The sequence below is a fragment of the Phragmites australis genome, chromosome 2 (assembly GCF_958298935.1).
Source record: "Phragmites australis chromosome 2, lpPhrAust1.1, whole genome shotgun sequence".
Taxonomy (NCBI): domain Eukaryota; kingdom Viridiplantae; phylum Streptophyta; class Magnoliopsida; order Poales; family Poaceae; genus Phragmites; species Phragmites australis.
The window spans coordinates 43,810,165-43,824,806 of NC_084922.1; the positions used below are offsets into that span (position 1 = coordinate 43,810,165).

Below are 14,642 nucleotides of genomic sequence, written 5' to 3' on the forward strand. Positions count from 1 at the left end.
TATTAAAGAATTTTCCTACACTACAGCCCCGCCGCTGTAGGATACCGGCTCCCGGAAGCAGTGCCCTGCGGTCGGCTGGCACAGCCGAGACGGGACGGCGGGTGCGTGAGGCTTCGGATCCAGCGAGCGATTGGCCGAGCGGAGGGACTGGGCGGGGGAGCAGCGCAAGATGGGTTGGCGCGTACGGCTTGGTTCCGCGCCCCGCGTGGCACAGTGATGGCGTCGCGTGATGCCTGATTCGAGCGAGCGGCTGCGGCGCGGCAGATGGGGTGGGGGGCGAGAGATGGCGCCGGCACCCTCCGCCCGCGGCAACCGAGCGGAGGGGCCAAGGCCAACAGAGTTAAACCTGCGACCGTGGCACGGACCTGTGTTCTTTCCGTCGCGAAGCATTTATGTGTGGCTCTCTTCTCTGGCTGTCCCGTACTCCCATCTCATGTCTGAGGTTTCGCCGTCCGTCGCGCCAGGTGACGCCGCGAGACTTGCATGTACTGTACCGCGGTTACCAGTTGCTTTCGGCTTTCCTATCTAGAAAAGGAAGCCAGCAACGCAGCCTATGTCAACAGAAATCATCTCTTTTATGACGATATGTGCCTATTTTTTCTCTTTTTTTTTAATTCAATCATTGAATCATGAAATAAATAGTATAAATGAGATTTCATGAAAGTATTTTTGGACAGAATCTCATAAAAGTATTTTTGGACAGAATCTTAACCTATACAAATTGTAACCCCGAGCATACCAACATTCAGAGCAGGTTCTTTATTACTAGTCCGGTCTAAAATATATGTTATTTTAGATATCGATATGATTCTAAAAATAAAACTTTAATTATTACTTTTTAATTTATTAATAAAATATAGCAAAAATATATTATTATAAAAATATTTTTTTAAGATAAATCTACCCGTATTATTTTTAAATATTCAAACTCAATATATAAAAAGTAATTTATATCAAAAGTTAAAACAATTAACTACATCTAACCTAAAATGATATTTATTTTGGATCGGAGAAAGTAGCTACTTATACGGGATATGATCACGTGTATGTATTTGGCCAAGCGAAATGTTCAACACTACGAATGGTTTAGTGATTAGTAGCACGAGGCATGGCTTCTCATGTTTGTTGATGGGGATTTGAACGCGTATCCTCTTAGCCAGTTGCTTTACCATGATGGTACACGGGGCGTCACATATACTGCACCTACTGTCATAACTTTGTTTTGGAATTTTACCAACACACCCTTCTGGGAAATTTGGTAACCAACGCGAACACACATCCTTGCTTTGCTGACCCGCAGGCCGCAACATAGAACTGCGGTCAACACGAATCGAACCTATCAAGTCAACGACTTTTACAAGTTTACAACAATGGGCGGTCTTACTACGTCAGTAAAATGTTTTTTAATAAAAAAAACTAAGGTTCCATTTACTTTGTGTCACTAAAATGTATTTTTTTAAATCTAAGGTTCCATTTACTTTGTGTTTTCTTAATTAACAATGTTCTAGACGAACTAATCCTATTTCACAGTCACGTGTAAATGAGTATTCAATGAGTAGTTCTGTATCACTATTTGATTTATTTTTATTTTTATTTAATTAGGTGAGAGTGAATCTTTAGTTTATTTTTTAAATTTTGGATCGATTCAATAACTAAAAATACAAAACTTGCATCACACATAGGAATAGAATATCCCAACCCCTAATCAAGAATATACATACTACCCAACTTGCCGGTTTCCTTCCCAAGTCCTCGTTTTCTCGTCGCCCACCCAACCTAAATCGCACCCATTGGATTTGGACGTGGCAGTTAGCTAACCCACCCTCCCTCCCTTCCCCCGCAGACCATGCACCGCGGCGGCACCATCCCCCGCTCGGGCGCGCGCGTTGGCCACCACCCCGTCTCCTAGCCTACACCTCCCTCTCCTCTCGTCTCTTCCCACCTCAGCCCACACGCCCGTACCACCCGAACACCACGACCGCCACTCTCCGCCTCGCGCCACCACCACCGGTCTTTAAAACTTGAGCTCCACGCCTCGCAAAGTCGTAACCATACCTTGGAGAAGCGCCACTGCGGTCTCGTCCTCCCTTGAAAACCTCACACCCCGACCCCCTCCTCCTTACTTAAACTCGGCGTTGCGTCCGGTTACTTTTGCGCCTGTCACCTGTGGAAGTACGGCACGTGAAAGGCTGAGCTAGCTGCTGCATGCATGCGATGGCGCGCGCTGGGCACGACCACTTCCCGTTCCTCGCCTCGCCCCCGGGGCCCCCGCCGGTGAGGGAGAGGGACAGGAGCCCGTCTCTCGCCGAGATGCTCAGCCTCGTCGGCGCGGCTACCGTCGACCCGGCCGCCGCGGATGACGACGGTTCCGCTTCCGTATTCTCCCTTCCGGTTCCGGTCCTCACCACGCCTGGCCACGGTGCGGTGGGCGTCGGCGACAACGCGGGCGCAGCGGCGATCGGGCGGACCATCCAGTTCCGCCTGGCGTTCACCAACCTGACCTACAGCGTCCGCGCCAAGAACCGCGCGCGCTCCGGCGGGAGCGGCGGGATCCGCCTGCCCCTGCAGAGCCGCTGCGACGTCACCGCGGCGCTCGACGCGCACGCGGCCGGCACGAGGGTGCTGCTGGACGGCATCTCGGGGGAAGCGAGGGAGGGTGAGATCCTGGCCGTGATGGGCGCCAGCGGCTCCGGTAAGTCCACGCTCATCGACGGGCTCGCCAACCGCATCTCCCGCGACGCGCTCAAGGGCGCCGTCACGCTCAACGGCGAGCCCCTCACCGGCAACATCCTCAAGTCCATCTCCGCGTACGTCATGCAGGACGATCTGCTGTTCCCCATGCTCACCGTCACCGAGACGCTCTCCTTCGCCGCCGAGTTCCGCCTCCCGCGGGTGCTGTCCCCGGCCAAGAAGCGCGCGCGCGTGCAGGCGCTCATCGAACAGCTCGGCCTCAGCTCAGCGGCCAACACCATCATCGGTGACGAGGGCCACCGCGGGGTGTCCGGAGGCGAGCGCCGCAGGGTCTCCATCGGCACTGACATCATCCACGATCCGATCCTCCTGTTCCTAGACGAGCCGACGTCGGGGCTCGACTCCACCTCGGCGTTCATGGTGGTCAAGGTGCTCCGCTGCATCGCCGAGAGTGGCAGCATTGTCATCACATCCATCCACCAGCCGAGCCAGCGCATCCTCGGCCTCCTGGACCGTCTCATCCTTCTCTCCGGCGGCCGCACAGTCTTCAGTGGGACACCCTCCGCCCTTCCGAGCTACTTCGCCGAGTTCAACTTCCCGATCCCCGACGACGAGAACCGCGCCGAGTTCGCGCTCGACCTGATCCGCGAGTTTGAGTCGTCGCCGACGGGGACCAAACCGCTCGTCGACTTCCACCGCACATGGCAGCGGATGCACGCGCCGAGCAGCGGCTCGGCAGACGCTGATCAGTGGGTGCCCACGATGTCGCTGAAGGAGGCCATCAGCGCGAGCATTTCGCGCGGGAAGCTGGTGTCCGGCTCGGATGTGGTCGGGGAGGCAGCGTCAGTGCACACCTACGCGAACCCGTTCTGGGTGGAGATGAAGGTTCTGACGAAGCGGTCGGCGATCAACACCCGGCGCATGCCGGAGCTGTTCCTCATCCGGCTCGGCGCCGTGGTGGTCACCGGCTCTATCCTCGCCACAGTCTTCTTCCGCCTCGACCAGTCGCCCAAGGGCGCACAGGAGCGGCTCGGCTTCTTCGCCTTCTCCATGTCCACCATGTTCTACACCTGCGCCGACGCGCTGCCGGTGTTCCTTCAGGAGCGCTACGTCTTCCTGCGGGAGACCGCTTACGGCGCGTACCGGCGCGCCTCCTACGTGCTCTCCAACGCCATCGTCTCCTTCCCGCCGCTCGTGGTCCTCTCCCTCGCCTTCGCCTTCACCACCTTCTTCGCCGTCGGCCTCGCGGGCGGCGCGTCAGGGTTCGCCTTCTACACGCTGGCCATCCTGGCGTCCTTCTGGGCTGGGAGCGGCTTCGTCACGTTCCTCTCGGGAGTCATCCCGCACGTGATGATCGGGTACACCGTCGTCGTCGCCATCCTCGCCTACTTCCTGCTCTTCAGCGGTTTCTTCATCAATCGGGACAGGATCCCCAGCTACTGGATATGGTTCCATTACCTGTCCCTGGTCAAGTACCCGTTCGAGGGCGTGCTGCAGAACGAGTTCGGCCGCAGCGGCGAGTGCTTCGCGCGGGGCGCGCAGATCTTCGACAGCTCGCCGCTGGCGGCGCTGCCAGACGCCGTGAAGGCCCGGTTGCTGGCCTCGATCAGCTCGGCCCTCGGGGTGGGGATCCGCGCCGACACGTGCGTGGTCACGGGGCCCAGCGTGCTGCAGCAGGCGGCGGTGACACAGCTGGGCAAGTGGGAGTGCCTGCTCGTGACGGCGGCGTGGGGATTCCTCTTCCGGCTGTTCTTCTACTTCAGCCTCGTGTTCGGCAGCAAGAACAAGAGGAGGTGATCGCGCTGCCACGGACTTGTATATTTGAATGTTCGAACCGTCGAAGCTCGCCATGGAAGAAAGCAAGAGTGCAAAAGGAAGTGAACGAAGACGTAGCACGTAGTCGATCAACTAGGTGGTGATTGTTCATGTTTTTTGTTTGTTTGTTTCAACTTCTTCTTTATCCGGTGACTGGTGATTTGATAGCTAATTAAATAAGTGGATTTGCATGTATACACATGCATGCTTGGATCCGTTGTAAGAATATTTTATATATTCAATATGGCCCGTTTAATTTATTGAATAATTCTAATAATTAATGTTATAGTATGATGGTTGCTAGACTAAAAGAATTAGAATTATAGGTTTAAATTCTCTCCTCTCCCTTTGATACTTCATATTTAGCCTATGTATGCGTAAAGAAGAATGCTAACTGATGTGCAAAGCAAGCTCTTGATGCACATATTGCGTGGACAGTTAGTTCTTTGGCACTTAATCAAAGGGTGCCAGTTCACGTGAACAGCTATATGCCAATTGCTTTTCAGTTTGATTAGAATGATGGACACATGTTCAATGAAAGGGTGTCCTCTGAGATTTATAAAATAGACTGAGCTCCATTTGTTTGAGAGAATCAAAGACAGTAAGGCTTTAAGCGCATGTCAGTCTGACACACAAGCATATGGAGCGCACACACATAAGAGTTGATACTTGGGAGTGTATGTATGTATGTATATACACACAATCCTTATGTTCTCTAACGATTGAGAGAACACTAAATGTTGAAGGAAGAGATTAGAGAAAATACTCTACAATAAGTACCGTACAGTGAAGATTTCTGTGGATCATATCAAAACATGATAAAGGTATGTATATTAAAGTATTGAAGGGTTAAATCAAGTCTGTGCTTAAACGATCCTATCTAAAAGTTTCCGCACAAAGATTTTTTCTTACACCACTATGTGTCCAAACTCCAAAGATTATGAAAATGAACTGCCATTTTGTAATTTTCTTGCTTCACCGGTATTCAGTTCCCAGAAGAACCAAAGGCACCGTGGTCTCTCTTTGGTTGTTCTCTTAACTCGCTTGCCCTTTTATTTGGTGAGTTGTGCTTTGGAAGAGCTCATTCTGGGTGCACAAAAGAAGAAGCATCCTTTCTCACATCGAGACCAAAGAAGAACGCATAACCCTCTTTTCAAACTTTGGAAAGAACAAAGCGTAACTTTGTGATATTCTTATCTGCATGTCTTTGTCTTCTTCATGTGATACATTAACATAGTGTTTTATGTTGTTTGTCAAATGGTTCGTGAACATAGATGGAGTTAGATATGAACCCGTGTACAGAGGTTGGTTACAGTTAGGTGCATCAAATCCAGAGGGTAGTACCGGTACTAGAGGGTCTTAATAAATGACTATTAGATTTGGCTTTACATATGTTGCGACTTCTGATTCGATCTACTTCTTTAATCTATGTGTTTGATTGTGCAAACTAGCTAGCTCTTAGACCAGTTTGACAGGACGCTTGTTTTTAGATGAGTTTGTCACAAGGCTCGATATTATATTGGACACGAGTCGTCTTTTTTTTTTCCTTTGTTAATCTTGCAGTTCTAATTAGACGGATGTTATTTGTCAGACCTGTTTTTCTTTTTTTTTTAGGACCAATATGAGCCATTCAGTCTCAATTCGACGGTCCGCATCTTTTCTTCTACCTCTCGTCTAACATATTGTCCTTCTTCTTGCTTTGCCTGACACATTCTGCTCCCGCATCGCCCACCTCCTCCCATCTCCGGCGATGTCCCTACCGTCGAATCCACGCCACCGCTCATCGTCGTGTTAACCAATCTATTTTTTACTCCTCTGCCGTCAATCTCGCCCACCGCCCGCCTATTGCCCATGGCATCACTGCCGCATTGCCGCACTGTCAAGCCGCAGCCCTAGCCCCTCCTCTAAACTCACCCGTCGTCTGAAATCAAGAGTGCGATTTCAGTACATGGATATTAGGAAGCAAGTTCTAATTAACGTTACTGCTCGTATTGTGTTAGTGAACCATAACTGAATGGCGACGTCGTCTCGTGGTAGCACGTACATGTTGCCCGAGCTCTTAGGTTTGAACAGAAGAAAGCAGTGGCTATAGACCTTTGCAGAGAAATAATCGGTATCGGAGCCCAGAAGCATCGTATGCGGGATGTCGGTTGTTGTGCAAACAGATTTCTAGTAGAAGCAAACACAGCACATTTCCGGCATGGACGGCCCGATGGCGCCGATCGGCTGGGGCTTAGATGAGCTGCACCGTACCGAACCGGCTGGACAGAGATACCTATACGGCAAAACCTGCATCTGGAAATGGTTTTCTGCACTCTTGCCCTTTGGAAATTTCTCTTTGAGACTGTGTATATTAATGTATGCATGCATGCATGCGTACGGTGCATGCCTGGTCGCCGTCGTGTCGTGCAGGTGAGCGATCGCTCAACAAACTCGCACCGAATCGATCGTTTGTGAGTGTGACTGGACAAGCAGCTGCGTCTACATGCCTGGTTGTTGCATGATAGTATATTGAAAGCCAGCCACCAAGGTCTTACAAAGTTCAACAAAAGATAAAACAAACAGCATGATAGTTTCGGATGAAAGTCAACGGTGCATGGGAGAAGCCGGTTCAATATTTCCACAGACGATTTAATCCAAACAAACTTTCGTATCGCAATTTTCATCCAAACTTGTTTATGCTTCAAGAACTCTGTTGCTTAGTTAAATATGGTGAAAGTTAGATATTGTGATATCATGTTGTTGGTTATGATGTCGGCGGCTAACTAAAGCTCGAGACTTAGGGGTTACCTATGTGCCAGATAAGAGACGCAACCAATATATGTTACGGTTCCGAGTCGAACAACACTATATAAAATATAAAAGGGGTCGGCGCTTTGCGAGTTAATCTAATCTCGTGAGGTACACGAAACCCTAACACTTATAATTCTAATTCTGGTCACTACTACATAATAGTACTTCATTGCCGGCTAGTAAACAACCTTCATTGCCGGTTTTCTAACTGGCTGAGGGCAATGAGCAATAATAGTCCTCGGCTCTCACTGTTGGCCTCGGAACTGATAGTGAAGTTGATATCACTGCCAACTCAAGGTCCGCCAGCAGTGTTGCTATTTTCCTGAAAAAAAAGAAAAATTCACCCAAAACAACCACGGGATCACGCACGAGCACTCGGTCGACCACCTGAAACAACCACGAGACCACGCACTTGACACGATTTTTTGTTTGAAATACGCGTGCGTGTGATTCATGGCACTCGAACCTAGGACCTCTCAGCTCGCACGATCCATCCTTAACATCCTACTACAGAGGTGCTAGTGATGATAATAGGATATGCTTTCCTTTTTATCCTTATTTTTTTAAAAATTGTTATAATTATTTAGTATATATATGGTTTTAAATGAAAATGTTATCAACTACAAAGTTATACATATCATTGAGTTCCGTAATATTCATATAAAGTTTATCTCCATCCGACTTCATATGAAAAAATTTATATCTAATCCGTGCAGTGGTCAGTAAAACAGCCATAACTTTTACATACGGAGTCCGATTTTGACGTTCGACCTCTACTTTCTAAGCTAATGAGGAGACACATCCAAAAAATACATGTGTTTACACCTTTACCTTTCTTGATTTCCAAAAAAGGCTAGGAATACCCTCGACAGAACATCTAAAGTTTCTGGTCAAAATTTGACCTTCTCCAATTTGCCTCAAAAATTTTTGAGACATAGTGTTATATCTAAAAGTCAGTGCTGCACAGATGTTTCATCAATCTAAGTTAGCAAACTCACAATAAAAATATTTGAATTTGCGGTTTTCAACTTTGTGAACCAGTGTGTGGCTTTTTCAATCATTCATACTACTTTTACACTAGATCTAATAATTTAGTTTGTAGTCAGTGTGTGGTTTCCTTCGATAGTCTTTAGACGTTTATTTGTGAGTAAATTTTACAGAGCCACTAATACTTAGGGCAAACTATCACAAACACACCAACTTTGGTGCCCATTTCGGAGACCCACCATTAAAAATTTATTCCCTGATTTTTAAGAATTTATTTGAGGCATTAAAAATTGCCATAAGTTATAAAAGTAGGTTTTTTAGAGAATTTTAATTAAATATTGACTTAGGATTTTTAGATCAAATCAATTAAAATGAGTTACTAGTGAGCTCTAGTTTACTTATAAAAATATTTACCAATCTTGTACTTTAGATAAAATTGAGAGTTAAATAAAAAAAATATGAACACACGTGACATGAGCACGTACACACGAGCATGGCTGACCACGCTCGTTTGTGATTTCAAATAAAAAAGTTATAAACTACAAATTTGTGGATCTCGTCGATGAGCTATAATTTTTATATAAAGTTTGTTGACATCAGACTTCGTATGAAAAAATTATGAATTTTTTAAGATGAGTTGTCATCTATTATCACTGTCGGTTCATATTACGAACCGGCAGTGATACTTGACGTACTATCACTGTCGGTTCATAAGAATGATCGACAATGATACTATCACTGTCGGTTCATAACTAGAACATGCAGTGATAGTCAATTATCATTGTCGGTTCTTTTTGGTTGGGCTTTTAGTGCCGGTTCTTATATGAACTGGCAGTGATGAGACGTCATATATAGGGGTTTTTGTGGCAGTGGGTGCTAGATCATCTCGAAGGCTACCATTATCATTACATCGATGTTGTCGTCATTGCCACAACTACACCGATGCCATCTTCACCGCTGGACTTCCTACGCTCCATCAAGCCGTATTGATCCCTGCCATGGTTCTACATCGACAGAGCTATACTTCATGGCATCATTCGGCTCGGGTATGTACTCACGCTTGCAATTAAGGGTGTTCATGGCTAGGGATAGTGTTCATGTTGACTAGATCAAGAATTAGACATATCACATGTCTGCTGAAAAATTGGTATAATTGGTTTTATTGTGAAATTGGTAAAAGCGCAAAGTGATTTAACATTTCATGTGATGACGTGTATGCGATGATAATATATTGCTTGATGATGGTCGTGTACCGTAGTTATAGATGATGCTTTTGGTAATATGGTTATATTTCTGTTTTTGAGGTATGCAATACGCACGTGTCAATGGTGTTGTGTGGATTGGCGTGAGTCAAGTTTGTGAAATTTGTCCTCAAAATCGGTTGTTGGTTTTGTTTTTATGAGCAGGTGTTGTGTGAATGTGGTCGGTGACAGGATTGGGAGGAACTGAGGTCAATACGGTCATGAGCTCACATGAGACATTTGAGGTAGGAAGCAATACACTTGAAGATGATCACATCATGAGATGTACACGAGATATGTACGCGCTTTGGTATGGTGAAGATAGATTACTAGGAGAGTATGGTCTGTGATGCGGATGATCATTGTGTCATTGGCGTATGGCAAAAAAGATTTATTCCACAAAGCATACATGCGTGTGTGCGCGCTATGGAACATACAAAAGCTGTGGGGTGCTTGGCCAAATTTGCACATGCGATCTCAAATTCAATCAATCAAATAGCAAATCAGCTCAACATGTCCAGACAGATACAATTAACTAAATACTCTTCTTTTTAACATATATAACTCTACTCAACCTATTTTCTCTTAACCTATTTATACAATACAGCTCTACACAGTATCTTCTGATCAATCAAACACACCCTTATGATTAAAAGCTCTAGCTGCATGCATGCATAGATGTTGGATCTTTGAGTATTACTGAAGCTTCACGTGCTGCCTGTGCTTGTCGGCCTGGAGTGGAGTAGAGCAGGTGTGGGCTCATGTGGCTTGTTTGGTCGGGTGCTCTCTGGTGGCATCTGGCAGGGGTGTGTCGGCCTTATTCGGCCCGAGTGAGCCGGTAGCTGGGCTGGCATGACGTCAACGGCCTAGATCGACGTCGGGAGTCCAGGGCTCCAGGCCGAGCGCGACTCCCGGAGACCGAAGGAAAATAAAAGGTGTGCCGATCGGTTAGGGGTTTTTACGGTACGAAAAAAATCACACGATGAAACTAATCTAGGTTTTTTGGGATTTCGAGAGAATCCTATTCAGAGATGCTTTGGAGATGTCTCTGGTAACCCATCCATGCAACTTTTCATCATGTTCGTCATTTCACGGTGATTTTTGATAGATCATTTGATCATTACAAATTGTGCTGGGTTGATTCATCTAAAATCATTCTAGAGAAAATGTAACTTATAGAAAATTTTGATTTGTCAAATTTTAATAATTTTTGCGATATTTTGGATTAATATGTTTTCGTCACAGTCTACTTGCAAATTTCATATCTTTATATCCAGAGATCCAATTAACCTTATTATTGTTGTAATAGTTTTGCATGGCCGTTTAGTTTCTACAATCAAATTTTGAGGGCAATCCAACAGTGGTATTTTTTTAACATCATTTTTAGTGACGCAATAGCAATCTATCTCAAACTAATTTCACGACTAAATTGAATATTAAATTAGGATAATTTAAAATTTAAACTTGGCTCTTTGGGTGTGCTGCAAAAAGAGGAACGTGGCATAATGTGTACCGCATGTTGTCTTTTGGAGTCTACCATAATGGGTATGTTCCCTAAGCACATGCGGACATTTAGCAATAGACATTGTGTTCGATGCTTCTATGCCGAAACATCCAATAGCAGGTAAAATTTTAAAATAGACAATAAATATTATTATATTTGTCAAAATAGATAATATAGCGTATTTACAAATCTAGCACATGTATTCGGCATCTCAAACATCGAAAAATTAATTTTGGTATCTAAGGCACCGAAAAACAATAGGCTCGGCCTATATTCGGTGCCATATTCGGCAAATACAAGCTGATGTGGTGCTCCCGTCCCTTCACGTCGCGTCGTGTCGCCGCTTTCGGTTTGCCGGCTGCTTTCATTTTTATTGTTTTTGATAGCACCCCACCCGTTGATGTCCCCACATGCTCGCATGTCTTAGCCCCCGCGCTGCCGTGAATTTGTATAATACTAAGTAACGTGAATTTATATAATAGTAATTATTTTCTTAATCAAAGTAAGTAGATTGTATAATAGTAATTAACATAAATTTGATTAGTCAGTGTAATTAGATTATTTAATTAGTTTAATAATATGATGGCCTAATGATGGTACTTTGTACTAGTGGTGACGTAGAATGATGGACCAGTGTATGCATGCTCTCTATAGGTGTAAGTAGGGTGTGGATGCAATAGGAGAAAAGAGAGAAAAGGAAAGGAAAAAGAAAAAAAATCAAAAAGATTAAGAAAACTTGGGTTGGATAGATTGTCAAATTGATTTTTTTTAATTAATAGTGGTGTGCGCATGTTTAAATTAGTATTTTAATTTAATTAATTAAAATAGTGGTGCGCACCGAATAACTGCATGGCCAGAGAGGTGATGAGAATGATGGATGGATAGTGGTGTAAATCTGTTTAATTATTTTATTTGAATTCAATATTGATGATTTAATTAGTATTGCTAATTACTTAAATATTTAGTATTGTTAAGTAATGTACTATTTAATTTGCATTGTTAATATATTTATTACTTGTCGAGCGACGTAATTAGTTGTGTATCGTATATAAATCTAAGTAGTTATTTTATTAGATGTACCTTTGTTTAGCAGATATTGTATGACTTTCTATATTTATTATGAAGAATGTCCTGCAGTTTTGCATGGGAGACTCGTAACAATTCAGAATTGCTAGCATATAGAGAGTTCGGTTGAGGTACCTAATGACCTAAATGACCTGAAATCATATGTTATGAGCCTTTTACGTGTGAACCAGCAATCCCATATTGTTGTTCTAGAGGATGTGTGACCACAGCTTATTCCAAATAGCTTGGTCGTTGTCCATATGTTGTTTGAGATGAGAAGGAACAACGCATGGGCTTTGTACTCACGCAAGGTATTGGAGGAGGACTTTGATATGGGGGTGTACGTAAATATAGTGTCACGACTGGTGCAAGGCAATGCAGTGACTACTGTGGAAAGATTAGGCCAGCAGGTGATGCATGAAGAGGATGGAGAACATGTCGGGGAGGGCAGTTCTAGTAGAGAGGGAGATAGAGTAGACCCTTCTGAGGTAGATACAGGATGCATGGATGATAAAGCCGATGTTAGCAGGGATGAAGAAGCTGTTGACAATGATGACCCGGTGCCAACGATCCAGTACTTTCATGGTGCTGGGCTGCTGAATTGTGCCGTCATTGAGTATAACACCTTACCTAATTGGGAATACCATAATAACGACATTCAGATCGGGCAACAGTTTCATAATAGGGAAGGCCATCCACTTTATTAGCAACTATATTGTAATGACAAGAAGGGACCACAAGTGCGCCCGTTCTAACCATACAGAGTATGAGGTCAGGTGTAAGAAGCACCCGAATTATTCTTACTTCGTAAGAGCATATAAGCCACAATATGAGAAATATTTTGTGATTAGTAGACACACCCCATATATATGCAACGAAGAGGCTATTAGTAATTTGAGCCACGCCGTTGATGCGATGTTCATAGCCCAACTCCTCATCACCCTTGTTGGTATGGACATTTGTTTGTCGCCAAAATCCGTTATGGAGGAGATGCAGACTAAAACAGGTATGCTGATCAATTAGCACACCTCGTGGTGAGTGAAGCAAAAGGCGTTAAAGATACTGTTTGGAAGCTTCGATGAGTCTTACAACTATGCTCCGAGGCTACTGTAGAAAATTATCATGACGAATCCAGAAACTTAGTGGGTCATGGCGGATGAGCCAATCAAGCAAGATGATGGGTTATACAACACTACTAACTGATACCTCATTAGGTTATTCCGATCCATTGGACAATGCATCGAAGCTTTCAGACATTATAGATCGGTTGAATGTGTGGATGCCATATTTCTGAGTGGCAAGTACCATGGTACCATTATGACAATGATAGCGGTAGATGCAAATAATCAAATCATTCATCTCTCCTTTGCAATGGTTGAGAGTGAGAACAATGATAGCTGATTGTGGTTCCTCACTTTAGTGAGGACACGTGTCGTGGGCAACAAGGAATGAGTTTGTATCATCTCATACCGCAACAAGGGTCTTTTGCATGCGATCCTGACTGGGTGTCTCCTGCTACTTTAGATGTGGTCATACGAGCGCATCGTCATCGGCAGACCCATTATTGACCATAGCGCGTACCAGTTCATTCTGGACGACATTGACGACCCGACCATAGGGTTCTTGTGGTGCAGACGTAGGGTGAGTGCTATGCTACTTGTGTACGTATATGTTCACTATGGTATATTTTTATTTCTCTAACTTAGTTTGGTTGCATAGCTGAGTTTGGTTACACAACTGAGTTGATTGCTTCCGTCCAAAATTGATCCGAGACCTTGTATTTATCAAGCATTGTCTTTGCTGACTTTATGAGAGTTCTATTCTTCCTCTCGACAACCCCATTTTGTTGAGGGGAGTAGGGTGCCGAGAACTCATGTTTGATCCCTTCTTTATCAAGAAAATCTTCAACTTGAGTGTTCTTGAATTCACTTTCATTGTCGCTTCTCACTCTCTAAATCTTCACTTCAAATTCATTTTGAGCTCTTCCCACAAATTTCTTGAATATGGCTTGAGTTTCACTCTTATCATGCAAAAAGAATACCCAAGTGAAACGAGAATAATCATCAACAATTATATTTGTTACCGCCAATGCTTATGTAGGTGATTGGACCGAATAAATCCATGTGAAGAAGCTCCAATGGTCTTGTGGTCGTCATCACATTTTTGGCAGGATGAGGTGCTTCAATTTGCTTCCCGGCTTGATATGCACTACAAATTCTATCTTTCTCAAAAGAGATATTTGTTAGTCCTAGAATGTGCTCTCCCTTTAAAATTTTTGATAAATTCCTCATGCCAACATGAGTTAATCAGCGATGCCATAGCCAACTCATGCTAGACTTCGCAATCATGCAAGTTTTAGGTCTCACTTCATACGTTGAAAAATCAACAAGATAAAGCTTACCCTTCAACCTACCGGTGAAAGCTATTGATGAGTCCTCCATTCTAGAGATGGTCACACCCTCATTAGTAAAAAAGCAATTGTAACCCATCTCACATAATTGTGACACAGACAACAAATTATAACTAAGAGATTTAACTAATAAAAT

At 44.6% G+C, this 14,642-nt stretch overlaps 1 protein-coding gene across 1 annotated transcript; it reads left to right on the forward strand.

Moving 5' to 3' along the window:
- Positions 1–1,835: 1,835 nt before the first annotated feature.
- On the forward strand, positions 1,836–4,766 carry LOC133909092 (ABC transporter G family member 6-like). Its single transcript, XM_062351378.1, has one exon. The coding sequence runs from the start codon at positions 2,206–2,208 to the stop codon at positions 4,486–4,488; it is 2,283 nt and encodes a 760-aa protein (XP_062207362.1). The 5' UTR covers positions 1,836–2,205; the 3' UTR covers positions 4,489–4,766.
- The last annotated feature ends 9,876 nt before the right edge of the window (positions 4,767–14,642 follow it).